This window comes from Rhipicephalus sanguineus, chromosome 7 (genome assembly GCF_013339695.2).
Source record: "Rhipicephalus sanguineus isolate Rsan-2018 chromosome 7, BIME_Rsan_1.4, whole genome shotgun sequence".
NCBI lineage: Eukaryota > Metazoa > Arthropoda > Arachnida > Ixodida > Ixodidae > Rhipicephalus > Rhipicephalus sanguineus.
In genome coordinates this window covers 100,988,146-101,014,311 of record NC_051182.1, presented here as the reverse complement: position 1 = coordinate 101,014,311, position 26,166 = coordinate 100,988,146, and the positions used below count along the sequence as shown (strand labels likewise).

The following is a 26,166-nucleotide window of genomic DNA, read 5'->3' as shown; positions in this document are numbered from 1 at the left end:
GCAGAAGTTCGAGATGTGAATGTACATTGAAACTGTAGAAGTTTACTTCTAGTTTTTCTAATATAACTTTTGTGTAATTACATATAAAAGAATTAGCTGCGCATTGCTTTCTTATCTTCTAAAGCTTGATAATAAGGAGATAAAAAAAGTAATAAACAGGAGGCGCACTGGTTGCCGTGGGTGGAGCCCCTCGTCCAGGGCCCAACTGGCAATTGCGGCTCGTCCGGCCTGGTCGCCTATTGACTTCCCGAGTCCATCAGTTCGGAGAGTCACCCCTCCCACGACCAATTTACGATTCTTCTTTAAGTAGCGGCCGAGCTGGTCATGTGTGTAAGTAATGCGACCGTATGACTCACAACACACAGGGAAGCGGAAAACATCGACATAAGGCATACCTTTAGCAGCGTAATTTTATTTACACTTCCTTCTGGATGATGATATAACGTAAATGAAAACGGGCGAACACAGGCATAAAGCAAAGATTGAAAAATTGGTTGTAGCTTGCACCAACAACTGGTGAAATGAAACAAAAAAAAAGCATTTTTTAATGCTAAGCTCTCCATACGTGCTAATTTGAATGAAAGGGATGCAACTTACGAAGTCGCGTTATCACTTATTGTCCTGGTTATTTCGTTTGCAAACAGTATCACTTAACAGAAGCTTTTCATTTTTAAGGTTACATATAAAAGCATATTGTCTGAAGCTCAAGAAGTTTATGGTAAGTGTAAAGATTTTTAACAGGGACCAGTTGTGACGGTATTCATTGTTCTGTGATTTGTGAATGCGAGCGAACCTGAAGAATCATGCATTTTGACAAGTTTTTTTCGCTGATACGTATACTGAGGATGTTGACTTAAGAATCTTGAATGCAATTGAACATAGGCCTTCTTATGTCCTTTGCCAGTAAAATGTGATTTCGTACAAAAGCCTTGCTAGTGTTGCATTAATTTACTTGACTAAATTTATATAGGAAAAAAATACAGCATAACGAGGAATTTCAGCAGTCGTCACGTGATCCTCTCAGATTTGCTTGGCTATGGATGGTGCATATACAGCTTCAAATTTGCAAACGAATCAAAGAATCGAATGCTGTCTTCTAACAGCTTATAACAGAGCACTCTATGCGTAGCAATCCTTGCACAGAGCAGATCAAGGGCGTGAGGGAGGAGACACCACCGCTGCCCAGGAGGGAGTGCAATGAACCAACGAAGCCGCAACCTAGCTTGTCTACGATTTCTGTTGGCGCGGTGTTGAGAACGTAGCCGACGAGGCACTGAAATAAAGACACGGGTGCAATTAGATGAGCAATATATCGAAACTGCTCTCGCGACTCAGAAGAGCGTGTGGTAAACATGGGAGCCATAAAGATACGCTACCGTTGAGCCAGGCCCGTAGCCAGGGCGGGGTGGGGCCTAGTTGCCCCATCCTAGGACCCCCCCCCCAAATTTTGGTGAAGTAGATGTTTTACAAATAATAAATAATGAAAATAGGTGTTTTTCTCAAATAGTCAAGGTTTTCAGCAAGTCCCCCCCCCCCCCCCCCCCCCCCCCCGAAAAAAATTCCTGGCTACGGGCCTGCGTTGAGCGCATTAAGAATTCTCCAGCTAAAAGTAATGTGTACTGGGCGCAAGTGTCGCCTACACTCGCTATCTCAACATATCTACTACAAAGCGAACACCGTAAATTGGACTGTCAAATACGCACTGACTATCGGATTGCCGAAAACACAACTACAGTGTTGTATTTATACTTACAGCCAGAACTCTCAAGAATCCAACTGCGGCCGGTTCCTGTAAGTAAAGAAAGTTACATGGCAGTCACTCACCATGTCAAAATTTGGATGTATGAAAGCAAAAGAAAATCCATTGTTGGCAGAAACTGAGGTAATAGGTCCCGTGGTAACTTACACCACCCGGATTTCTTTAACGTGAACCGATCTCTAAGTACACTGGCGTTTTCAATTTTGGCTCCATGAAAATGTGGCCCCAGTGGTCGGCAAACAAAGCGGCGCCCTCGTGCTTAACGGCGGAGCTCAAGAGACGGATGCAATCATTCACACTGATTATACTACCGAAGCTCAACGCTGAATCTACATGGGGTTTACAGTTACTTCAAATTCACATTGTTATGTGCAATGATGAACACTTAAGTACAACTGTCCTGTTTAGTAATAACTATTTTGATGCTTGCTTTAGAAGAAATGACAACACCGTGACACTTGCTTGCTTAATGAAGAAAATTTTATGAGAGTAAATTGCGTTGGCGGCTTCACTTATTTGTCGAAAAAAAGCAAATATCGAACTGTTACGCATGCATGTGTGTTGTATGGTGAAGTGTTGGCGCTGTGTCTGTATCTATAGAATTATTGTTTCTTTACGTGTCCGGATATATAATAAAATGAGGTGTTATTTGATGTTGTCTGCGAGTTTGGTACAAGTGAAAGCATCGTTTTTGGACTGGTTGATGAGGTTTACTAGAACGCGACGTTATACCAAGTTAATTGCCTTCAGCTCAATTCTTTATTGCTTTGGGGACCTTCATGTTATGTTCGATAATAATACGTTATATAAAATATAGATCTTTTAGAAATTGAGTGTTAGGGATAGTCTGCTTGTAGTCCTTGAGCTTCATTACACCGAGCGTCTGGCATTACTAGCACCAGAAGCTGATACGTGTATATGAATGATTAGGTAAACCTTTAAGTTAAGTTTCGATGAAGTGCTCTACGGTACATGTCTGACCTTACGAACTGCAGCCAGTGAGCTTGGAAGGCATATATACATAGGAACAAATCTGAAGGTGGCGCGGAATTTCGAGATATTCGCCATTAAACTGTGATGAAAGGGCATTGGTTTTCTGGTTACTTGCTTTAAGAACCGACGCTTTGTGCACTGAAGCAGAAATTAACTGGTACGCTCGCGTATTTCGTCGCACAGAGTGGGAGTGAACCTCTGAAACGTTGCGTTACCCTCAGAATTCATTCTTGTGCGACATGTCATCAGAACTGACCGCCTGCAGTTTGGAAAGTAAAAGATAGAATATGCAGAAATAATTTGCCAGGTGAATAGCGGCCGTTTTTGAAATGGTAAACATGTACTAAGGTGTCTAGCCCAAGCAAACTGTGGCGGCGACCTAGCTTTTATAAGCTTTAATATAAATCAAGATATTGCTATCATATCTAAAATTTCGAACTTTTCGCAATATAGGCCGATTTGTTATATCAGAGGTTTTTAAAAATAAATGAGATCTCGCGATGACCTCCTTGGGATTTGGCTTATTACTTCATTTGAGTACACTTAGGGGAGGCCGTAAAACACTGACATCGACTCTTCTATAAATAATAGCACATTTGTACCATTCTACAAGAGTAGCCAACGCGGTATACATCAGACTGGAGTACGACATAAATGCTGTTTGTTATATCAAACCATGAACAGAGGGTACTCACGTCCACCGGTGTGTCCGCAGCGCACGTGAGGCCAGTTGTATTCAGGCACTGTGAGAGAAGCACAGAGGAAAGCGCTATTTAAACAGGCGCAACGTTGCTGCATTGTAAATGTCGCTGCAAGCTGAACTCTTAAAAAATTACGTTAGCTGAAAGTGCAAAAAAACAACATGGTTGATCCCTCCGTCATAGGAACATTTATAACAAGAAAGTGAACTGGGTTTCACAAAAGTAGTTGAATGCTTAATGCACATTGATGTATGAGAGCTTACATAATCTATATTGGTGTTCGGCAGCTATATCACCGTTTGACGTGGATGCACACACGTTGACACCTAGTGGCTCATCTACATCCTGGCGACTAATGTCCATGGTGATTACCATTTAAGCCTTGCGGTAGCTGAAGTAGTTAACGTACAGCTTTACACAGTATACGGTGACTTTCGTGCAACGATGGCATCTACAAGCACATAATAAACACTGGTACTCGATATGCACTCATTGAAAGCGTCGTATTTTGACGAGAGAAATGCCAAGGTGTGTGCCGTCCAGTAATAGGGTAACCGACGCCTATGATCATGCACAGCGCTTCAGCAACGCGAGAGGCAGAGCTCATAGCTTAAACCATGAACGCGGGAAGGCGTTCCGTTTCCCGTTCGCGTGTCTCTCACTTCACCAAATCATTTACTGCGCGACATTCACTCGTCGACGTCGTTGGCTTTCTATGCCCCTTATTGCAGTAGTTTTATCAGTCGGTGCCACCGAACTCGAAACAGTAGGTGACGGAGTAGATACGGTGGAATAAGTGGAATGGGGGCGGAGTGTTATGATTCCATTGGTGCGTGTGGAAGCTGCACTACTCTTGCAACACAACATGAAAGGCAAAGGACGTACTGTGTCGTCACCGAACGAAGTCACCGCATAGGGCACATTGATTGCACTGACGGTACAGCTTCCTACAAAAATGCACCGAAAGCCTCCGTGTCGCTGGTACTATCGAAGCGCTTCCTGTCGGCACTCGTTAGTGTCATAATACAATACTTCGCTTCAGTGCCCTCGGACGGCGACACCGTAACCGCCAACCAAGATCACTGTGAGAGAGAGAAGGTGTAAAAGATATTAAGCCTCGTGCATGTGCGTTGGTAGCGCAGTGGGTAGAGCGCCCGGCACCTATAATCGCCGACCGAGAGGTCGTGGGTTCGACTCCCAGGCTATTCAAATCAGTTAAACTTGTCCTTCTTGTTTTTTTTTGTCACCTGTTTGCGTGCATTAGATCAATGTAACTACCATGACAGAAATAACTTCAGGTGAACCTCGGCATAAAACACCTTCGAGTTAAAAAATTGAGTTCTACCACAAATATTACGTATTAAAAGCGCAAGCAAGACTTGGCGCAGCGCTTTTACTCGCACTGAATTTTAACAAATCCCGGGCGCAACATGACGAGATGCAGCACGCGTAACAAATGTTGCTGTACAGCATATCAACAGCGCTGCCACTGGTACTGGGCTTGTCACAACATTGACGCAAATGTGGATGCCAGTTCAGTCATTACAGCCGTCGTCCCTTGTTGATCTTGAGAAATAAGTCCTAGGGCAAAGGATTGGCGTGCGTCAGCGGCGAAGAAAAGGAATATATAGATTTAGCTAGACGCCTGCTCCATGTTGCACTGAAACCAATATATACGTACGAGACTGAAAACTTCTCACCGTTGTAAACGGGGCGGTGGCCTGCAGGCTTATCAGGATGGGCTCACCGCACACCGCATTTTCATCGAAATAGAGCTCGTTACAGGAGAGTGTTAGGATTCCACCGGTAAGGGGACCAAGAAAACCACCAATACCTTTGCAGGCACCAGTCAGAAATGGCAACAAAATATCTTGTGGAATAAACGAGAAGCATAAACAATTCAATTAGTCACTTTGCATATTGAACGAAAATGCGGTAGAACTAAAGAAATCTAATAACAATATAGGTTGTTTTGCGTGCCGAAACCACAATATGACTATGAATCGCGCCGTAAAGGAGGGCTCCGGAAATTTTGACATCTGGTGTTCTTCAACGTGCAAGAGACTTGCAAGTGCAGTACTCGGCAATTGAAATGCGATGCTGAGAGTGCGTGGTTGCTGCGGGTGAGGTCGAGAGCGTGTAGCCTCCGGTAAACAGTCGTTCAGTCTGTAGTTATCAGTGGGTCTGGCGAAACGCTGGAATCCTTCGTAACGCACGCCCGCCTGCTCCAGCCGCTATAGCGTTGCGTTTAGCCGCATGTGAGCGTAGCGTTTTGAAGCCATGGCAACCGGCGCTCCGCCGGCGCCACGACGAATCAGAGACGGAACGGTTTGCTTTGAAAAAAAATTGCAGTGACTTAGCTCGGCTATGCCAGGATATACGTAGCGTTAGCAAAGGTTCAGCTGATTATTCTCAGCTTTCCAGATTGTCTACGATTATTAGCCTTATTCTGTTCATTCTTCGTACGCTGAACCGCTAATTTCCAGGCAACTACATCGGGATCCGATGAGATAAGCTTCTCGGCTCTTCTGCGCCGTTGAGCAGCATTCGCGCTCTCCTTCTCCATGGCGTTACCCACATGCAAACGCCAAAAGAGGCGCTATCAAGCGGCTCCAGCGCAGTGTCAGGCGGCGAGTGCACAGTGAAGGCGAATAGCTGCGCGCGCGCCGGCGCCAGTGTGTCTGCCGCGGCTACGACGCCACTCCTCCCGAACGCGCAGACCAGCAGCGGCGAGGCGCGCACGATGGTGTCGGAGAGCGCGTGAGATGCCAGCTCCGGTGACCCAGCTGTGTGACATTACTGATCCTCGCGTATGCACAGCACGGCTCATGCCCCACCACGCGAAATCGGCTCCGGCTAGGCAAGTGTAGCTAACGCTACAAAACCGTTCCGTCTAGATTTATTGCTGTTAGCTGAGTGCCCGTTCATTCACGTTGTGTTCTCGCTACGATAACCAGATGTCTCGTCTGAGTGCCCGGATAACGGCTCTGGCGTTTCGCTCAAGGTTACCTCAAGGACGCCAGAATGGGTACTAGAAGCATTTTATGCTTAATAACAGCCTTGTGCCGAATAACTTCGGAACACCGTGCCGGTAAACAAATCATACTTAGGTGTATCTTCATGAACTAACTGCTTAGTTGGTGAGGTGCAGCTGTGGCGACTAACAATTCCTCAGGTAACGCGCTAATGCGAAGACGAAATACTAGTCTGTAGAGTCCCGACTTTAAGAACTAGCAGTTGGCTGAAGAGTAACTGCGTGGAGACTAATGTTAAACTAGGTGTCGTTGATGTGAATAGTTATCGGTTGGTGTCAATGAATGAGGTAGCTTCGTTAGTCATGGATAAGAGTGAATCAGGCACCCTTTTAAAGCCGCGGGGAAACAGCGCACAAACGGGACTAAGCAGAGGGGACACACAACACACGCACTGACGAACAACTGGCGCAAGCTTATGCCATCGGAAAATATACACAAAAAGTAAGAACTAAAAATAAGAAACGAACGCTGTGACCAAGTGGAAGTTAATGTTGTTGTTTCTTTATAGTTTTTATTATTGGTATATGTTTTTCGATGCAACACACTAGCGCCACTTCTTCGTCATCGCTTGTGTAGTGTGTTTCTTCTACTCAGTCCCGTTCTTGCACTGTTTTTACACCGTATCATGTACCAAGTGGCCCTTCAATATACTCTTTTAGGTCCAAGTTTGGCTTAGAGTGTACTGCCTACTATGTTACGAAGTCCTTATTTTAACATCACAGGCGTTGAAAGGCTGCATACAACCAACGCTACTTCCCTGGTACGGTCAATAATTTCGATTTTAACTCTCAAAATAAGCAGTATTTTTCTGGCTTATTTCGAAGTACTTGCATCAGTTCTGACTTTTTGACATTTGTGTCGCTTTATAATTACACAATGACAATGTGGTATTTACAATGTTTAAGAACTAAACCAAAAACGCGTACACGTTTCAGGAGAATGGCAAGACTTGACGCATTCAAAGGAAATTCTTATTCAATGAAAACGCCGCTCCATAATATCTCAGCGACGTCTCTCAACGCTCGAAATGTGATAACATTTTGTTCCAAGCACTAGAGTTTCTTTAAGCGCCAGAGCGATCATTTTTTGTGAAGACTGCCTTTAATACAGTGTTTAAATTTACATTATTTTTTAACTTACAAAGTGTTGCCTAAAATAAAATATAAAGCAGAGCGCTCTTGCGACATCCTGTGTAAAGTTCTTCTGAATGCAATACGTAAATTGATGTGACGCTTACCGAAGTCATTCCTTGCCAGGAGATACTTTAGAAACTCAATTATCAAGTAAAGCTGTGACCGCAGATCGAGAGTTCCAAGGCTTTGAAAAGTGCACTGAAATTAACAAGAATCAAGTATTCGATTTCGTTTGTACATAAGAACACAGCAACTTGCATAATGAACGTATACCATGAGAGTTGGACCTTCTTTACCTTATAGTGAGATGAAGACACCAAGCGCTTATTAACTCATACACTTAGTCCGCACTTAGTCGTGCGGAAGGAGGTTGCCGACTTTCAAGATTAGGTTGTTATCATGCTTGTGGCTAGATATTGCACATTCCCTATGAGGATTCCCGTGAAGGGCATGTTAAAGAACCCGCCGTTGCAGTTGTTCTAACGTACATACCTCGCGCCGCGAAAAGATGCTGCTTTAAGTAAACTATACACAAAAAGCCTTCGGGTTCTTTATAAGTACAGCTGGGACATTCTTTGCTTTGATTAGCCCAGTTTGGACAACATGAAAGCGATTGTTGTTAACGAAAAAGATTCCAAAGGTTAAGTGCGAAAATGTTTTCTTGCTGTTTTGCATAATCCGAGAGCATTTTACTAATACACAAGTGTCATTTGGAAAGCAGCCCTAATGAAGAAACCGGAAATAGAAGGCGCGACTATCTCCACATTTGAAACAGGATTCGCATTAGGAAACCATAACTTAAGGCGAAAAAACAGGGTTTGTTGTTCCCCATTATTCTTGTATTGCAGTGAAGACTTGCATTGACGAAGGCAAGAAGAATTCTTTTCATGTTGTCACGGAAAACGAGCGTAATTGTTGCAATGTTAATCAAGCTAAGAGCCATTGAAGATTAAGCTTCAATCATATACGTTGTAAGCTCTTCTCTCATTTAGACATGTAAACGACAATTATTTTGCAAAATCCTTTTTCTGCCTATATCAAGCAGAATAGCTAAAAATTATGAAAAGTATACATCCAGAGTATTGTAGAAGTGCAGTATTCTCATTATTTAGTTCCTGTGCGTCCCTTAAATATTTCGGCGTCATTCCCAGTATTGATGAACACATGTCAGTCAGCTACGCCGGAAGAGGAATATTGTCATTAGGAATAAGCATGAGCCAATTCGCTTATTATTCCGTGAGGCCCACCCTGTACTACAGATATTTCCCTTACTACTGTGTCATAGAATTATTGAGGCGCTGTGTTGCATTTAGTGTGTCGCCTTTTATCAATGCCATTCATTTATAGTATGGTGACGGCGTAAGAAAACGACGTCGAAAAGAACTTCAAGCATTTTTTTTCAGCTGTAAAATATGACATATTTCTTCAGTTGTACTAGCTCGGCGAAATGTCTGAAGAGGCTGCGGCACATGATACCGCGTTGGTGTTGTACAGTTCAAAACTGAATAAGTTATAAAAAGAATGTTTAAAGAAATTTAGTTGAGGGTTTAAAGGAGCACTCATGTAAGGCAATTGGCATTTTGTCTTAGGCTATTTTCGTTATGGAATGTGAAAATACTAAGTGCAGTGCTGCATTGCAGCTTTATAGAAGTAAAGGACACGACTGTGAAGCCCGAGCGGTTTCTTCATTTTATACCTTCCGTAGAATTGTTTTCCGATAAGGTTGTTATATCATGCTTAGCATGTCCATTCATAATAACCTATGCTTCGGATTTGTGATTAGTTTTGAAAAGATTAAGGTGGATTTTCCTGCAATGTCATTTAAATGAGGAAAAGACTGCTGATAATTAATAACAATAGCTTTTAAACAGCGCGGCACGCTAGTGTTTACGCTTTTGATAGGTCTTCATATTTTGAGTATATATACCTGAATGACCTTATTCATCGCAGAGCAATGCCTACTTTGAAATAAAATGATGGGCTCAGAACTTTGTCAAGCAAGGCTGCATTTCAAATATACATGCAGGATGTAAATTCAATTATTGCCTTACCTCTAGAAGTTTGCCGAGAAAAACTCCGATGCCTTCCTGTGTGCTCAAGACATAGAAAAAATGAGACGTCTTTTAGTGCGTGATTTTTGTGAACACAAAGCAATATGAAGGCACAAGGTTTGCGAAATGGAGGCATGAATTATTTGTTCGACAAGTGCAGAATAAAAGATGACAGAAGTTCAAGGACAGCTTTCTTTAATCAAAGACTGAAGCAGTTATTTTGAACCTCATTCTAAGAGCGTCTAGGTAATCTAACTAATCTGTGCGTGTCAGCTGTGAATTAGGAGCAGGTTCATTATTAGGAGGCTGGGTACGTGTCGACGGCGTTGCGAATGATCATAACACTGTTTGCTCACAGTATTCCAAGCAATATATTTTACTGCCGCAACTCTGTTTTTGTTCCGTTAATATTGGATGCAACGTCGCACGGCCGCACGTTGTAAATAGGGAACGAAATTGAGAAACCACCAGAAAGTACCGTAACCTAATACGACAATAGTGTAATACAGCAATACCATGACACATCCATGTGGTATGTAGCGCAAAATATTGGAGGTGATATCGCACGGGAACCTGCTCATCTGTACGTGATTCTACGTGCGTTACACCACCTGCTTGCAATACAGGAAAAACATTTCATTTGTACATAGTTGAGTAATTTGTATTTTTGGAGTTTTCCGGGATCAGGAGTTTTAGTGCTGATGTGTAGACAAGACGGCCTGAGTAAGCATGACATCATAGACTAGGACGGCGTGAGTATGTAAGAATAGACAAGACGGCGTGAGTAAACATGACATCAAATATCAAAAATGATGTTAGCAAAAAAATTACGAAATGGAGAAAATACAGATAAAATTGCATGAATTCAAATAATGTATAAACCAAATAAATACCATGCAAATAGCGCTTAGAAACGGTAACTGAGGTGAGAATGTGCTTTGCAAGTGCGCGATAATTACGAATACTTCTTAGCACATTCAGTGCGTTTACACATCTCTTTAGCTACGCTTTAGCAATTTGATTTAGTCTCCCAAAACTACAGGACGCTTACGCGTGTTGTGAATACCGGGGAATTTCAGCGATCTAAGTAGTCATTCCAAAAAGGCCATGAACAATGTACCACTTCATCAAGTACGGCAAGAAGAGGTTGAAAAATTGCACACGCTGTTAAAGGACCAAAAATACTAGATTCAGGTTGCAATTGTGCTTTTCACGCCTCATGTTGGCCATTTGTACTTTTACTTACTAACGCATGATAGAACCCATTTGCCGCAGAAGTTCCCACTTGACAAGCATATTTCTCAGATGCGCATAATAATAGATAGTAATGGCAATGAATACCTAATTGAAATGAATACATATTTGAAATAAATGTATTCCAAATATGTACGACTTTTGCACACAGACAAGGGTGTCATGATCGATGATGGCACAAGAATCTCGATGAAAAGACTCTCGTCCAACACAACCAGATTGTTTGCAAGAAGTGTGCCGCAAAATATTTTAACGAATATTCGTAAAAACCTTCTTTTGTCGACATTTTATTGAATTTCAGCGCCTTGCTGCGAACATCCTTCCTTCGATTTCTTGTTCACATCCGCTCTCATCATTACATCATTGTAGGAAGCAGCTAAAATAGCACGTTCCTTTCAGTCCAGTCCAAACTAACCACGGGAGCAAAAGTAATGCTGGACGTAATCACATAAACAGATTCGAATCATGCCTCTCTCATTCAAAAAGAGACACAGCTTCTGTGAAATTCTGCAATGCTAGAAAGTGGTGTGTGCCTACAGGGTTATTTAAGATCGTTCATGCATTTCACGAGGTAGCCTTCATTTCGTTAAGGAGTAAAGAATTACGGTTTTACATTTTCACAGCTTCTGTGAAATTCTGCAATGCTAGGAAGTGATGTGTGCCTACAGGGTTATTTAAGATCGTTCATGCATTTCACGAAGTAGCCTTCATTTCGTTAAGCAGTAAAGAATTACGTTAAGCAGTAAAGAATTAGTCACGGTTTTGCCGCAAGGACGAAGAAGTAAATGCGATAGCAATGAATTAGAATGCTATACGAAGTAAGGCTAGCAGCTAATTGCCTTGGCATCCAGCCTGAAGTAACTCAAAGAAATGCTGCGCAATGAAAGGCGGTCCCTGCACCATTCGTGCCGTTGATTCCTTCAAAGCAAAACTTAGTGTTAAAGTGCAGCAAGTACAAAGTTACGAGACGTCCGCTGATCCCCGTCAAGACAGGGCACGTGCGATAACCCCGGCCGTTCAAGGCACGCAGTTCTTGCAGGAACCTCGCCGCCCCCTCTCCGTGACCACCCGTGGGCTTTTAGAGCGACGAAAGACGGCAGGCGCGCTTCTCTCCGCCGTTGCCGCGATTCTTGTCTGCCCTCGCTCGCTGTCACTCGCGCGTAGAACACACGATGCACGGGGCGATGTTATCCATTTGTATTTTATACGGAGCATGACAGCGACGTTTAAAATAAATGTGCCTGGTGTACCCATATAAATGTTATAGCAATATTAAAAAGGGCAAGCGTATTAATAACATTTCCCTCCCTCAAATGTGACCTAGTGGCGACATAAGGACGGCGTGCCGCCAAAAGTGCCCCGCCACAGGTGTTGCGGAAATCCGGCCACGTTGCAGTTAAACATTCTCATAAAATCAAGCCCTCGAGCACAGGCTGCAAACATTTATGCTATAGGAACAATAGATTTTACTGAAAGAAATAGCATTTTAGGACAAATTTTATCGCATGATCTTGCAGTGACTGGATTCTTGGTAGTTACGATATGCTCATAATAATGAGAAAGTTAGAAACTAAAGGGAATGGGTTTGAACATATCCACATTGTCTAGATCAGAAGAGCGCGCTATGAAAGAGTGCTTTCAGATATGACCCTCCCGAATGCAATAAGCATACTTTTCTCACAAAGAACAATTTATTGAAAGTGGAGTACTGCATGTTCTTTCGGCGTTAGCTAGAAAGAAAATATGTACAGCGATACGCATAAAATATACGCATTTGGGCACCTGCCACCTACTTAGGCCCCGCATCTTGGTTTGCGAAAACAGTATTGCTATGTCGCCGCATTCAGCTTAAGCATTGGGTTAAAACATTAAATGCGTGTTACAATGAACATTAATGAACTTAAGGCTACCTTTTGGCATACTTAAATATGCTTTCATGGAAATATTCATTGAGTACACGATGTCTATAGATAATTACATGATTTTCGCGACATTTCGAATGGCAGCACAATGGTATTCTAGAATTATGGTCTTGTGGCCGTGGAATAATGCAGCATTTATTTTCGCGATATGCAGATTTGTTTTATGCGGATGCAGTGAACATAAATTTAAGCATTTTGATACCAAAGGCGAAGCAGCGCTATGTCAACACTACAGAAAACATTGATCAATCAATTCACTTACAGTGTCGGCGCTGCATAGGTCCCCAGATGCACCTAGGCACTAGAAAGAACATGCGACATTGAATACGCAAATAAGACTTTCAAACTGACAAAAATTTACTTGCGTGAAGTGTTCTAAGCTTCAAAAGAAATGACTTAATTACGTAGTAGTGTTTGTTACTGCTTTATGGTGTTTTTAAAATTTTTATACATTTACCTGCTCACATTTACTTTATTGCTTGTTAGAGGACGTGATGTGCTTTCCAAAATACAAAATGGGAGTTAGAATACCTGGTCACTCAAATCTGTCTATCTATCAAGCCTTTCACGGAAACAGTGAAGTGTCAAATGTATATGGGCCAATGTGCAACATATGGATTGTGCGCGGGTAGCCGATACTTTCTTTACTACATTAGAATTATGACTACAGTCTGCCTTTGCGTTCGCTGTTGCCGCACAGACAATTAAGAGTGCTTCGGCGTGCCATCCCCATTGAAGGCAGAAGCCGACGTAGAAGTCAGTGTGATACAGACACGTATATTAGCAGACATGGTGGTTAGAGAAATGATGGTATTTCAGGGGCGCGACAGCTGAAGTATATGCATTTGACAGCGCAAGTTCCAAGAGGGGTAGGGACTGAATAATTAGACTGTCCTTTAAAAAACATCCTGGCATATTAGTTGCCCTATGCCACGGTAGTTAATCAAAAAGCACTGCAGTGTAAAAACACGTGTTGACCGGTTGCTCTTATGCACTGTTGGGTGGCCTGTTGGCCTGTTCTTGACGTCATCGCTTATTAGGCCATGAGCGTGACTAAGACCAATTTCGCACACTTGCATGCTTGGATGACATTCCGTCTTATGACTTTATTTGTTTCGTGGTGGTCCTGGTATGATGCGCAGGAGAAAATAGGAAGGACGAAAAAAGACGGCCCTGTTTTCGTGCGCACAATATACCAAGATCGTGAATCACCAACTCGCCCAATCGTCCAATCAGTGTGGTTGTGAAGTACACGGCATCAGAACACCAGAGTACGGATTCACTGAGGAGCTTATAATGCTATTTCTGTTCAGCCAAGTAGCGCTAAACACGCCATACCACGTACGTCGTGGGTTAAGACACTTTCACGTTATCAGGAGCTCCTTATGTAATACGTTACATTTCACAGAGGCCCAGAAACTAAGAATCAGCCATTATTATTCTTGCTTGTTATAGACTACTTTACGGATGGGTTTCGGTGTCACCATATTGGGCTGTTAACTTTACCGTTTCCTGTATTTAGCATATAAAGCAACAGTGCAACGGTTGACGTATACAAATGATAGCCGTTGGGTTGGTGCATTCGACGTTTCCTGACCTTATCAATTCGTGTCGCGAAATAAAAGTAAGAGAACACTCGTTGAACAGCCCAAGGTGGCGGCGCGCACATGTCTTACGTAAAATAGTCTATAGAGTGTCGCACTCTGAGGGCTGCGTACGCAGAGCGAAAGTTTACCACGCAGTTTTGAAGCTAAAGTGTAAAAAATATATTTTCATTGCCGTTACTGAATAAACCGAAATGTGCTGCTCTGCAGACGACCTCTTCTGTAGAAACTTTGAAAAGGTGATCCTTACGTTTCGCGCAGTTGCGTAAATGTATATTGTCGTCGTCGTTCTGATTATTATTATCGTCATCATTAGGCTGTTATATATCTACTGCAGAAATAAAAGCACTCCCAGAGATCCCCATTTACAAGAGTCTTGCCAGCTGCTTCAATCGTATATCGGGAAGATCGCGCTACCTACTTCTCTGCCGTGCTCAAATGCACTTATCTTTCCTGGAGACCTGTTTCGTCACTCTAATAGGCCAACTGTAATCACGTTTGGACATTAGATGACCTGTCCTTCTTATTTTCTCTTTTTTTGGCTGCAATATTGTCTACTCCTTGCTTGCTTTCTAGACTACACCGCTGTCACCCTATCTCTTATCGTTATGCAGAACATCTTTTGTTTCATCAGTCGCTGTTTCGTTAATAACTAACCCTTTCTTGAGGCTCTGCTCTCATGTGTTTGAACCACTATACAGCAATACTTGTATACATTTATTGCGATGACTATTTTGGGCTGCATGTCATGATTTGGTAAAGCCTGCAATATGCGCTAAAAACCATCTCTATGCCATTTACTGTATATCGCCCTCATGACTGGTGCGCATATTTGACCTAGAGAAGTGTACTCGTGCATACATTCTACAGACTGAGTGCCTGTCGCAAATTATCGCGCTCTTGCCTTACATTTGGATGCGCCCTACTTCTTCCGCGTATTATTTGTTATCTAAAACTATTGTCGCATTTCATTGATTGAGGCTCTCAGTGACCTGTTGCAAAACAATTTCGAGGGTCACTAAAGAGACGATGCCAGTTCAGAATCTTAATTGCTCAGATGTTTTTCTTTGTTTCTCAACTACCTTCATCTCTCAAATAGTTTATTGAAGCTAAATGCATTCTCTGTATGACTGTCTTAGTTGCATGAAGCCTGTCTCACGACCCGAATAGGAAAGCAAAGAAAATACGCGAAATAGTTATCTTGAGCGAAATGACTTTCGCAGTAAGCCTGACCAAATCACACCTTGACACTCAAGTGTGGCGGCACAGTTGTGCAGTGCTGAAAATATCAGAGGGTTGCCGAATGGTGAGCACGAAGCGCGTACGGAATACGAATTAGTGCGGAATACGCAGTGGAACTAGGTAATGACACCCCAGATACAAAACAAATTTATTGAAGCAGCGAAGCTGTCATCTTTTACGCAAAACTACATGAAATGTTACCATTACACAGTTTGGCTTTAAAATTATGAGATTTTTTTCGAACATACCTCGCCGATGTCCAAAATGTTCGGAAGGCTGAAGCTTGCGCAATCAGAGGCTATAAGAGAAACGAGAAGCAAGGTTTTCTTCACAGGGCGCGATGCAACAATGGTTTGTTTATTCGAAAATGAGAAAGGTACCAGGAGGCCCAGTAAATGTATCTCCATATAACATTGTCCCTTCGATGTAACACGATTTTCTAAACGACATGTAAAATGAAATAGACAAATAAAGTACAGATGTCCAGAATTTTGTCCCAAGCTCTGCGCTGTGAACTTGTGTCCTATGCTCAGCCTATTACGGGGCATGAGTTAGCCAGTGTCTTGCATTGTGCGTCACTGTTTTTTGCAGTAGCTCTGGGCTGTTCGCCAGCGCGAATATCAGAGCAGCCATGGATGATAACGGTAAAGTAGGACGGCATTTCGGGTAAACGATTAAAGACACATTTGTGAGGGGTATTTTCCAGCACTTAAATAGCGACCTTCATCCTATAAATGTTACCATCTTAGTGGCCAGCAAAGAAAACGAAATCCTGGCAGCTGCACAACATACAACAGAGCTGCTGACCATGGTTAGTGAAGATAATACAGAAAACGAAGAAATTAATGCAGGGACATTTGCGAAGGGTTCTGGTCAGTACTTACATATACGTTTTTATACCATAAAAGTTGTTAACATTGTGGCCAGCAAATAAAATGAGATCTCACTGGCTGCATCAGGCACGGCAACGGTACTGGCCGTGGTACGTGATGGCAATTTACCATTCAATTCACTAAAAATTGAATAGCGACATATTTGTGAAACGTATTTCTGAGCATTTTCACATAGGTTTTCATGCCATAAAAGTCGCCGAAAAAGGCGGCCAGAAAAGCGCGGTAGATCTTACCAGCTGCACCAAATACGGCAGTCGGAAATGCAGCCATTGCTGCGAAAAGCAACGCGTAACAAATCATCCCGACTGCCTTCATGAACCGTGCAATCAGTTGCTACGTCTGGTGCTCTGTTCCACAGGATTTTATGCTGGATTGAATGTACGCGTGCGCGCGAATACGCCAATTAGGCGACTATATTTGTATTTCTCGGCAGCATCGCGCGTCGCACGTAAAAGAAACGCTTCAAAAATATTTTTTAGACGCTTGCGGCGGACTTCCGTTAGAACAGTTGTGTCCCTGGAGCAAGAACCTAGTAGCGATATTTTCGAAATCGTGCCCAGATGGGGACCTTTTTTTTGTAGCTCATTAAAGCAGTAGTGACGATGATTCGTTGCTCTATTTTATTTCTTGTTTTGTACATCGCTGCACGCGCTTCTGGTGACGCACTAGAACGGTCTTCAATGTCCTTGTATGTGCGCTAAGGGAATAGGGCACGATTTTTCATATAGGGATGTTGCTTTCCTTAGCTTTATATCATTCATTTATATTTTTGTAAATACTGGATTGTAACACTTCCGGAAGGTGTGTTGCAGCGTTGACGATATGTTGGACAGTCGCTATCCATTATTAGGATGTATGAATTATTTGGATGGAAAATGGTATATTTTTGTGCTATTGGCACCGGCGGCCTTGCGGTATCACGCGGAGATAAAATATTACGTAGTCATCATACGCATCTTTTCATGCAGATAACGCAGCAGGAACAGGTGAAATCTTCAAACCACGAGCAATGAGTCATAGTTATCGTGTAGTGGTTCATTCGCAACTTACCATACCTGAGGCCGCTTTCGCGCACCATTATTCTCTTAGAGAATGTAGCATGATCGTGCTGCCTGCAATCACTGCGGCAGCCATAAAGCTATCAAACATGTTCTTTGCTGCTGTTCTCGCTGCAGTGCGCAGAAGCTGCCGCTAGCGGCCGTGTGGTGGCCCACCTTGACTCTTGGTTTCATCATTGGCAAGATACATTTTTCTCTCTATGACATAGTAAAATAGATTTTTTCAGTCCTTATTTACTTATTTCAAGGTACCTTGCAGGGCGCATTAAGTTACAGGCTTATTGTAGACCAAATGACAACAGAAAACCGACACATTAGAGCCAAGGATGCTTACAAAAGCAGCTTGCTTGGAAAACGGTGTTACAAAAACATCAAAGTGAGAAAGCAATACTAAGAATATTCAGCAGAGCATGAAATGCAGTTCATGGTTGTATAAAAAACGGCGCACCACTCGCGCATGAAAAAAAGGAGAACAGCGCACAGAATAAAAAAAACAAACAAACAAACAAAAAGAAACCCCGGCGTATTGCTCGCTTGGAAGGAAAAGAAAGCGCGAGGAAAAAAAAATAGAAAGGGCACATTGTTGGTAGACATAAAACGTCTTTACATGACACGTTATAACTCGAAATCTGACATGAAATAAACATAGGTGAACATAAAATGTATGATAACAACAGCAGCTTCAATATTTGCCGAAATCTGCCTTCGTTCGTTTGCGCGACAGTGGTGTTGTCTGCAAGAGAACTCAGTAACCGAATATCTCAGGAAAACCTTGATAATGTGCTAGTTGGTTAAACAGGATGAACATTCCTGGTGCAATCTACAAAAAAAGAACTGGAAACAGCAAGGAACGATATATACAGAACACATTAGCGATTATCTAGTGGTAAAGCCCCGAAATTATATGGATTAGTGTTCCTACAGATACAGGTGAAGCTGAAATTTTTCTAAATTCGTGGTGACGTGCAAGACGCGTGCTCTAGTGGTAAGCATGATAGCTTCATTTAGTGAACGTATCCACGGAGCAAGGACATGGGTGCAGTGCCATGTCGGCTACTTTGTGTCTGAATGGGAAGGTTGACTTTCTTTTGAGTTATGCTTGACTGATGGTTTTAATGACGCGAAATGAACTGCCTGGCTCAATTGTGGGTGGCTTCTAGTATGGCTATGAAATACTCATGACAAGGAGACAATGTAGTGGATGCGAGGTGAATGTGTGGGTGTACAAATGCCAGGAATGCTGATTTGCGGACGCTTGACGGTGAGATGATTGTGATGACAGTGCCATACGAGGAAAACCTTGGGCACGCAACTGGGAGAAGAGAAAGAGGAGGACTGGATCGTGGAGCCGTGCGCTGCCGGCTTCGATTGTCGTCGCGGCTTTGGACTACGTGCCGAGGTCCCCACCGCTTGCCCCGTCGAGCGTGACCTGGCCGCCAGCAAGACGTCACGGTGCGGCACAGAATCTTCTAGCTCGGGCTAGCGCGCCACACGACAAGGCGTGTTCACACCATGGGCTCCACCACGATGGACTCGACGCCACGTTGTTCGGTGCTATGGTGACCGCAGCGACGGTGCGCGTGAGCGCTGTCGGCGACAACTTGGTGGAGCGGGAGTTAAGCGCTGTGACTTTCCACATGCTGACCCAGAACCCCCCTTCCTCCCGCAGCGCTGAGCTCATCTGGGTGCCTGCGCATTCGGGAAACCCTGGCAATGAGGCCGCCGATTCTTTAGCCCGAGGGTCGAGAAACCGGGCACAGGTGGATCTCATGGAGGGTTTCTCGAAGGAGCGTGCGTGTACCTTTGCTGAGCTCACTGCGAATGCTCGTGCTGAAAGGCAAATATACCCACCCCCCCACACTTCCCTTACTACCAGGGAACAGCACCTATGGCGCCGTCTGCAAACGCGGACTTTACCTACCCCCTCCCTCCTCTCCCACTACCGACCCATCCCACCTTCCTGCCCTCTGTGCAATGCACCGAGGGCAAACCTAACCCACATTCTCCTGGCCTGTCCGTCTTCTCCTCCTCCCGGCGGGTCGGTGCCACTCAAAACCTGGGAGGACTGGGAGACCTCGCTACGCTCCACGGACCCGGCAAGGCAGAAGATCGCCGCCCGCCGGGCTGCCAGCGTCATGGACTTATTAGACATGAACGTTTGAGTGTGGTGGGGTCGCGCGGGGACCCAGGGGGCCTGGGAGGTCCTGAATTCCCTTGCAATAAAGTTTTTTCGACTCGACTCGACTCTTAAGACTTAGACTTTCGTTTCACGCGAAAAAAGCATTTCTGTTGACTCTGTATAACTGTAACCGAGTATCGTTGTGACATTCTGCCGTGTGTCATTGTAATGTTCAAATGCGCGTTTGAAAACGGCGCGACGGAAACACAAACCGATGAAGACGACGACCATGACTCGCGATCGTAGCACGTGAGCGGGAGCGATTTTTGGTCCAATGAAGAGCCTCCACGAGGATGGAGAAGAAAAGCCACGGATGCTGAAGGGCAGAGTGAGGAGACGTGGCCGGGACGTGACCGAGTAAAGAAGGCGTCCGGGGAGCGGGAGTGCGGCCGGCCGCTGCGGCCTCCCACCTGGGCGTGTACACAGCTTTCAATCGTCTGGCGTTGGCCAGATACACGCTTCCCATCATCTGGCGTTGGCCAGGCAAGACCGGCGTGTCCCGTCTCAACTCCAGTCCGCGAAAGGGCGTCCGGCCGTTGACCTCGATTTGCGCTACACTTCTGTCCATCCGAGTGAGCGTCTCGCTGCATGTCCAGCCGTCGCCGTCTGCGTGAGTGCGTCTGTGCCTTTTCTTCAGTCTCCGCTACAAGCTCCGCGTCTTGATTAACGGTGACACTGCCTTTTAGGGGCGAAGCTCCTTAAGGCGGCACCCGTTCGTCCCTCGTAGTCGTAGAAGTCGTAGTGCGTAACCAGTCGTAACGCTAGTACCAGATCTTGACCTCCAAGGTGGTGCCGGCGGGAGATTTTTCCTGTGCGTTGTTGAACAATAAAAAATTCGCAGCGTGCGTGTTAACTAAAAGCCGAATTCTTCTGTATCTCATTCCCCATTAGCAGCCATTGGCATGTTCCAGTAGGAAACGTTAATAGAAGTAGAAGTGTAGGTGTTAGCTAAAAGCCGACTTCTTCTGTCTCTCATTCCCATTAGCAGCCATTGTTTACCTCCAAGGTAGTGCCTGGTGAGATGTCTCCTGTGCGTGATTAAACAATAAAAATTTTGTTCAAAACGCCGTTGATTGATGAAATAAACGAACGAAAGACGCCAGATGTTTTCTAAAAGCAAAACGAAAGAACGCCAGATGTTTCTAAAGCAAAACGAAAAGACGCCAGCTGCTTAACGAAAGATGCCAGAAGTTTTCAAAAGCAATGGGTTTCTAAACAATGAAAATTTACAGCGTACATGTAAAATTAAAGTGAGCTGCAAGTCGTCATAACTCTCATCGAACCTTTAGTATAAACGCGCCCGATCTCACGTCGGTGATGATGTACTGGGCAGAATTCACGGAAGATTCACGGTTTACCGATGAACCTCCGCAGCTTCGCCCACTCATCATCATTCACTCCGTGGATACGCTGCGATTTTTTTTCTCTTGTACATATATTCTGTGAACGGTTCGCGCCCTTTAACATTTTCCTACTCTTGTTAACATCTTTTGCGCTTGCATTTTCTGTACTTTTATCTCTCCCTCGCTATCTTTATTTGTACTGTGCAAATATATTGAGTGCTTGGTTTCGTGTGTGCACAAATGGTCTCGCCTCGTTTATTGATGACGCTTATGTCATCGGTTGAATGTTTACACGAACGTACACGAGAGTGTATTAATTTACTAGCCTCTTGACAGTTATGTTGTCCTCGTCCGATATAAACAATGTTTTCGTATTTATCAGGCTGTCGTGAATGTGTCAAATCGCCTGGGTCCACGGGTAACCCCTTACTCATCACACTTGGCGAGCCTGCCAGGATCGGCACTTAACATCTTCCAGCCGATAATCGGTCGCATGCAAGATGCCTGGTAGTGCGCAGAGACTACTTTGTATTGGAGAGGAGATCGGGTGGTCTTGCTCAGAAATAGATCGGATGTTGCTATAGGATCATTAGTCGGAACGAGACAGAATCGATATTGAACTTCAGTTTATTTGTGAAAATGATAATGAACGTGTGCAACGGGAAGGAAAAAAGCTCCTGTTAGATTTACGCATGGCTATTACAGAAATCCGAGAGATTGCAAGATGTAAGGCAGTGCTTAGCGAGGCTAATGAAGAGGACAGAGTTAAACGTCACAAACGAGTTAGATATCTCGGATTTTGACAAAAATCTCTTAGTCACATACGAAAAGTATGTTGGAGAACGTGAAGAGGTCCTTCTGGATGCACATTGTGCACCTAAATGTGCTAAGCAGGCATGTGATGGCAGTGGAGTTGGCAGCGGTAGGGAGCAGCTCGGTCTCTGCATTTTTGAATTAGAACCTCTCGGCAAAACTAAGATCATAAGATGCGTATATGTGACTGTGGCGTCATAGCCGCATAGTAACCAAGTTAACGTTGTTGATGAGCATGATACCGGCTCGTCTAACCATTGTAATGGTCACTTGCTGGAAGCTTCGGTATTCCGGGACAGCCTATCCGTACAAGGCGTGCAAGATGCAAGTCAGACAAGTGTCTTGCCATATGTCGCGATTACCCAGAGCCCACCGCAAAGCAAGTGGCAATGAACAATCCTGAAGCAGAGCCAGAATGAGGAGGGTTGGGCAAGAGGGGCATGAACTCCCAAACACTGGCACTGATATCAATTTGATGAGCCGGAAGTATGGAAGCTCGTACCGTTCAGAAAGGAATAAGCATGGAGACACTCAAACGTTGCTGCATGTTGTGGGCTACCGAGCTCGGCGTTCAGGCACAGATTTTTTTTTGGCTGAATACCGGTTCTTGTATCTCGGCAATATCGACAAGCCACAGCGGTACAAAGAAGCTGATAGGAAAGAGGAACGCTGGTTCTGCGCTAGTACACGGAAGAAGAAAAATCAGCCATAAATCTTGTTCCTCGGTGCCTGCCTGACGTGCTCTCATTGTATACATACTTCTCTGATGCCTAGTCGCGCGTCCAACTGTTATAGCAACATGTTACGACGCTGACAACAGACGAGTTATGTCAGACACACTTGACTTCTGGGCTCATGAAATTGCCGTATATTACAAGCTTCTAATTGAAACATAGAAGAGTCAAGGTAATAGCAGACCGAACGCTGAGAACACAGCAGTGCTAGTGTTAGCGGTGCAGTGCTATTGCACCAGTGTAATGCTGTAAAGCTTACACTAACTACGCGCGTACTGTTTAAGTGTCGGTGAGATAGTTGTACATTCCTGTCTTCCGTGCTGTTGCAACTTCCTTGTGCTTGTGGACTGTGATACGGCAATGGACTTCGCATAGGACGCATAGACCTAGCAAAGGTGCGAAGCTCCTGAATATTCGCAATGCCCATAGACTGTCGCGCCGCAAAGCGGAATTCAGGAGCGTCCTCTCGAGGAGGGTTAGTAGACGACAAAATGGCAGCACTACGCAGTCGCTCCCTTGTTCGGCTGTGCTAGCCTCAGTGTTAACGCGTTGGCAAGAAAGGAACATTACGACTTTGCATGTTCCCTGCATCAGTGAACAAACCGGGCCCTCCGTGACACGAAAAATCTGATTCGTTCTTGCGAGACGCGAAGTTTTCGTGAAAATACGTGGCAAATTAACTCGCGCTTTCAATGCTAGCCCAGAGCGTACACATACTATCAGCTTCGCGAGGCTTTCTGTAGCCACATAGGTCAGTTAAATGTTATCGTCTGACATATTCAGTTGAAGCTCACCCTGTTTTACTTGCATATAGCATTGGTCAGTGTTTCTTGTAGTGCTTGAGTCCCATAACACTGTACTCGGGCGGTCGCGCGGGCTCGCGGTGTGCTCTTGTATAACTGAGCGATCTCAAGTTGGCGACACATTAAAATAGAACCTCTATCCTTTGTCAGCAAAGCGCTGTTACGAATCGTGCAAGCGACGTTTCAATAATTCGAGGACGCGTCTGCTCGACGCCTTTCGTGTCGCGAACGCTTTCCATCCACGCCGTCCTTCGCCAGTGTGTTGGTAGTGTTGGGTTTCATAGCCACCGCTGCGCCGCTTGTTGTTGTACGTTTGTTGATAGGTGGCAGCACACTGCAAGCGATTTGCTTGTTGACCGGTTTGAGAGCAAAATGTTCGCGCGCAGATGTCTCTCTAATTGTAAACGTGGTGACGCGGAGTGGTCGAAGTCGTTTGGCGGAGGAAATTCTTCAGATTGCTTTCAGCAGTGATGTTGAAGGAAACCATCTTGACGACGAGGATTTTTCACTGGAAGTAGAAGACTGTGAAAGCACCGAGAGTGACAGCGACGATGAGCCACAACTGCTAACTCAGGAGGAGCGAGTTGCACTTCACGTTCCCTCGTGAGTTAATGTTCTTTCACGCTCGTAAGTCACTTTGATTGTATTTAATATAGAATATCCTTGAGCGAGATCAAAATAAAAGCATAGTTCCTCTTGTACACTGCATGTCTCACATTTATTGTGGATATTATGGAGCGCCGCATGCCGCCAACACGCTCGAGCTCGACCAGCGAAGCGAAATGGTTAGAGCGATGGAACGTGCAGTCACGGCCACAATCGACGCCTCTCGGCTAACTTCTTCGACGTTGCGAAAAGCATACGTGTACATTCTTTTCGATATTCATGTTTTGATCGTGCTGATCGAACCTGCAACATGCGAGTGAAGTTAATTGCACACTGCTACAGTCTCGACATCGCTGTGATGCAAGCGCTACTGAATGTGATGTTGAATGCTTGTGTTCCGCTGAAGACGTAACTCCGGGTTCCCGGCTGTGCAAGTAATGACGACGGCGTAATATGTTTGGAAACCATCACCACGTTAAACGTGCGATCCCGTGCAGCAGCGATGGCGCTACTCGCTGGCGGCCTACTACTGCGGCAAATCCGTCAGGCAGGCTCGGTACGTACTACCTCGGAGTGCCGTTGAGCTCATACATCAATTCTAGTTCATGCAGTTGTATGTATCACGCACAGGATTTCGCAAAGCATCGTTATGTACGGTAACGGAGCTGAAATATAACCTTTCACACCGCAGCAAATAATTAATTGGCGAGTACTTAGCACTTTCCATGGTTTGGGAAAATATTTTAGTCTCATATACATTTCAGCACAGCTCATGCCTTCATCCGGTGAAAGTGGCACGGGCCTTACGTCCGTCGTCCTATCTGTTCCTATGCCAACAAACGGGTTGACCCTCCTTCTGGCGCCATCTTGAAAAGCACGGCGCGCCACCTATAGTTCGTGGGCATTGCGAATTCTTCTGCATCGATCAAACTGATTTCTGCACGGTGCTCGTGAAGTGCCACGCTGTGTGGACTTCTTGAACAGTACCAGACTACCAGCCTAAATGGGTGCAACCTTCTATGACAGCGCCATAGAAGAAAAAGCTTGGGCGCTCCACTGGGAGAAGAGAAAAAGAACTGTATCGTGAAGCCGTGCGCTGCCGGCTTCGACTGCTGTCAGGGCTTCGGACCCTGTGCCCAGCTAGCTCGCCCCAGTCGAGCGTGACCTGGCCGCAAGCAAGATGTCATGATGAGGCACAGCACCTACAAGCTCAAACCAGCAAGCCACACGACAAGGCGTGTGCACACAGTGAACGTCACCACGATGTACTCGACGCCACGTTGCCTGGTGCTACGGTTATCACAACAACAGTGTGCGTTAGTGTGGTCTTTGAGACTTGGTAAATCGGGAGCGGAGTGCGTTGACTAATAAGTCTTAGACTTTTTCTCTTATATGACAGGAACCTTGTATACATTTTCTCTCTGTAACCACGGATTGTTCTGCTGTTCTTTCGTATTTGATGTTGTCCTCGTCCAATACAAACAGAGTCTTCGTATTTATTAGGCTATCTTGAATGTGTCCGATCACCAGGCCCACTGAGTAATTCCTTACTCATCACAACGGGCAGGTAGGTAATTAGCGACGACTGTACTCAATACTGAATAGACATGCAAGTGTTGGCGCGTATCAGTGTGACATGAAAGGCCTAGAAGGGCATTGTGCAAGGCTAACGCCTACATATTTATATACTGACGCCTGAGGTACCATTTGAATACCTGTAAGTAAGCAAAGCTGTGGTTTAAGACTTTTTAAGCGCGAATGTCGTCATCTTGCTTTAGATGAGTAAAGGCTCACTTGCCAGGCTTCGCACCAATTGGTAAGAAGCGGAGGGTCCTCTTGAAGAATAAGATGATCATAAATGCTGTTAATTGGTACATGAAACATACAGTCGTCGAAAAAAAACCCCGCGCAGGGTAAAATATTGCTGAGGAAATCAGTGATGGAGCATGAGATGTCATCCCCGGAGGGTAGGTGCTCATGCACGAAAGCTATGGTTATTTCACTTTACTCAGGGTGAAATATTGTTGGGTAGATCAGTGATGC

The 26,166-nt window shown here is 44.6% G+C and overlaps 1 protein-coding gene across 1 annotated transcript; it reads right to left on the bottom strand.

Moving 5' to 3' along the window:
• Positions 1-384: 384 nt before the first annotated feature.
• LOC119400813 (uncharacterized) lies at positions 385-16,951 on the bottom strand. The gene is made up of 9 exons (XM_037667750.1): positions 16,821-16,951; positions 15,943-15,992; positions 13,111-13,149; positions 9,673-9,708; positions 7,726-7,819; positions 5,154-5,323; positions 3,448-3,495; positions 1,754-1,789; positions 385-1,273 (listed from the first exon to the last, which is right to left on the bottom strand). Exons 1-9 carry the CDS (start codon positions 16,900-16,902, stop codon positions 1,097-1,099), a joined length of 732 nt encoding a protein of 243 aa, XP_037523678.1. The 5' UTR covers positions 16,903-16,951; the 3' UTR covers positions 385-1,096.
• Between the last annotated feature and the right edge of the window lie 9,215 nt (positions 16,952-26,166).

Bases quoted from the DNA above. Each gene is read 5' to 3' on its own strand.
- LOC119400813 (XM_037667750.1), bottom strand. From the start codon at position 16,902: ATGAAGGCAGTCGGGATGATTTGTTACGCGTTGCTTTTCGCAGCAATG. The intron at 15,993-16,820 runs GTAAGATCTACC...TTTCTCTTATAG, and splicing joins TGCCGTATTTGGTGCAGCTG to CCTCTGATTGCGCAAGCTTC. The intron at 3,496-5,153 runs GTGAGAAGTTTT...CTTCTCTCACAG, and splicing joins CCACCGCCCCGTTTACAACG to TGCCTGAATACAACTGGCCT.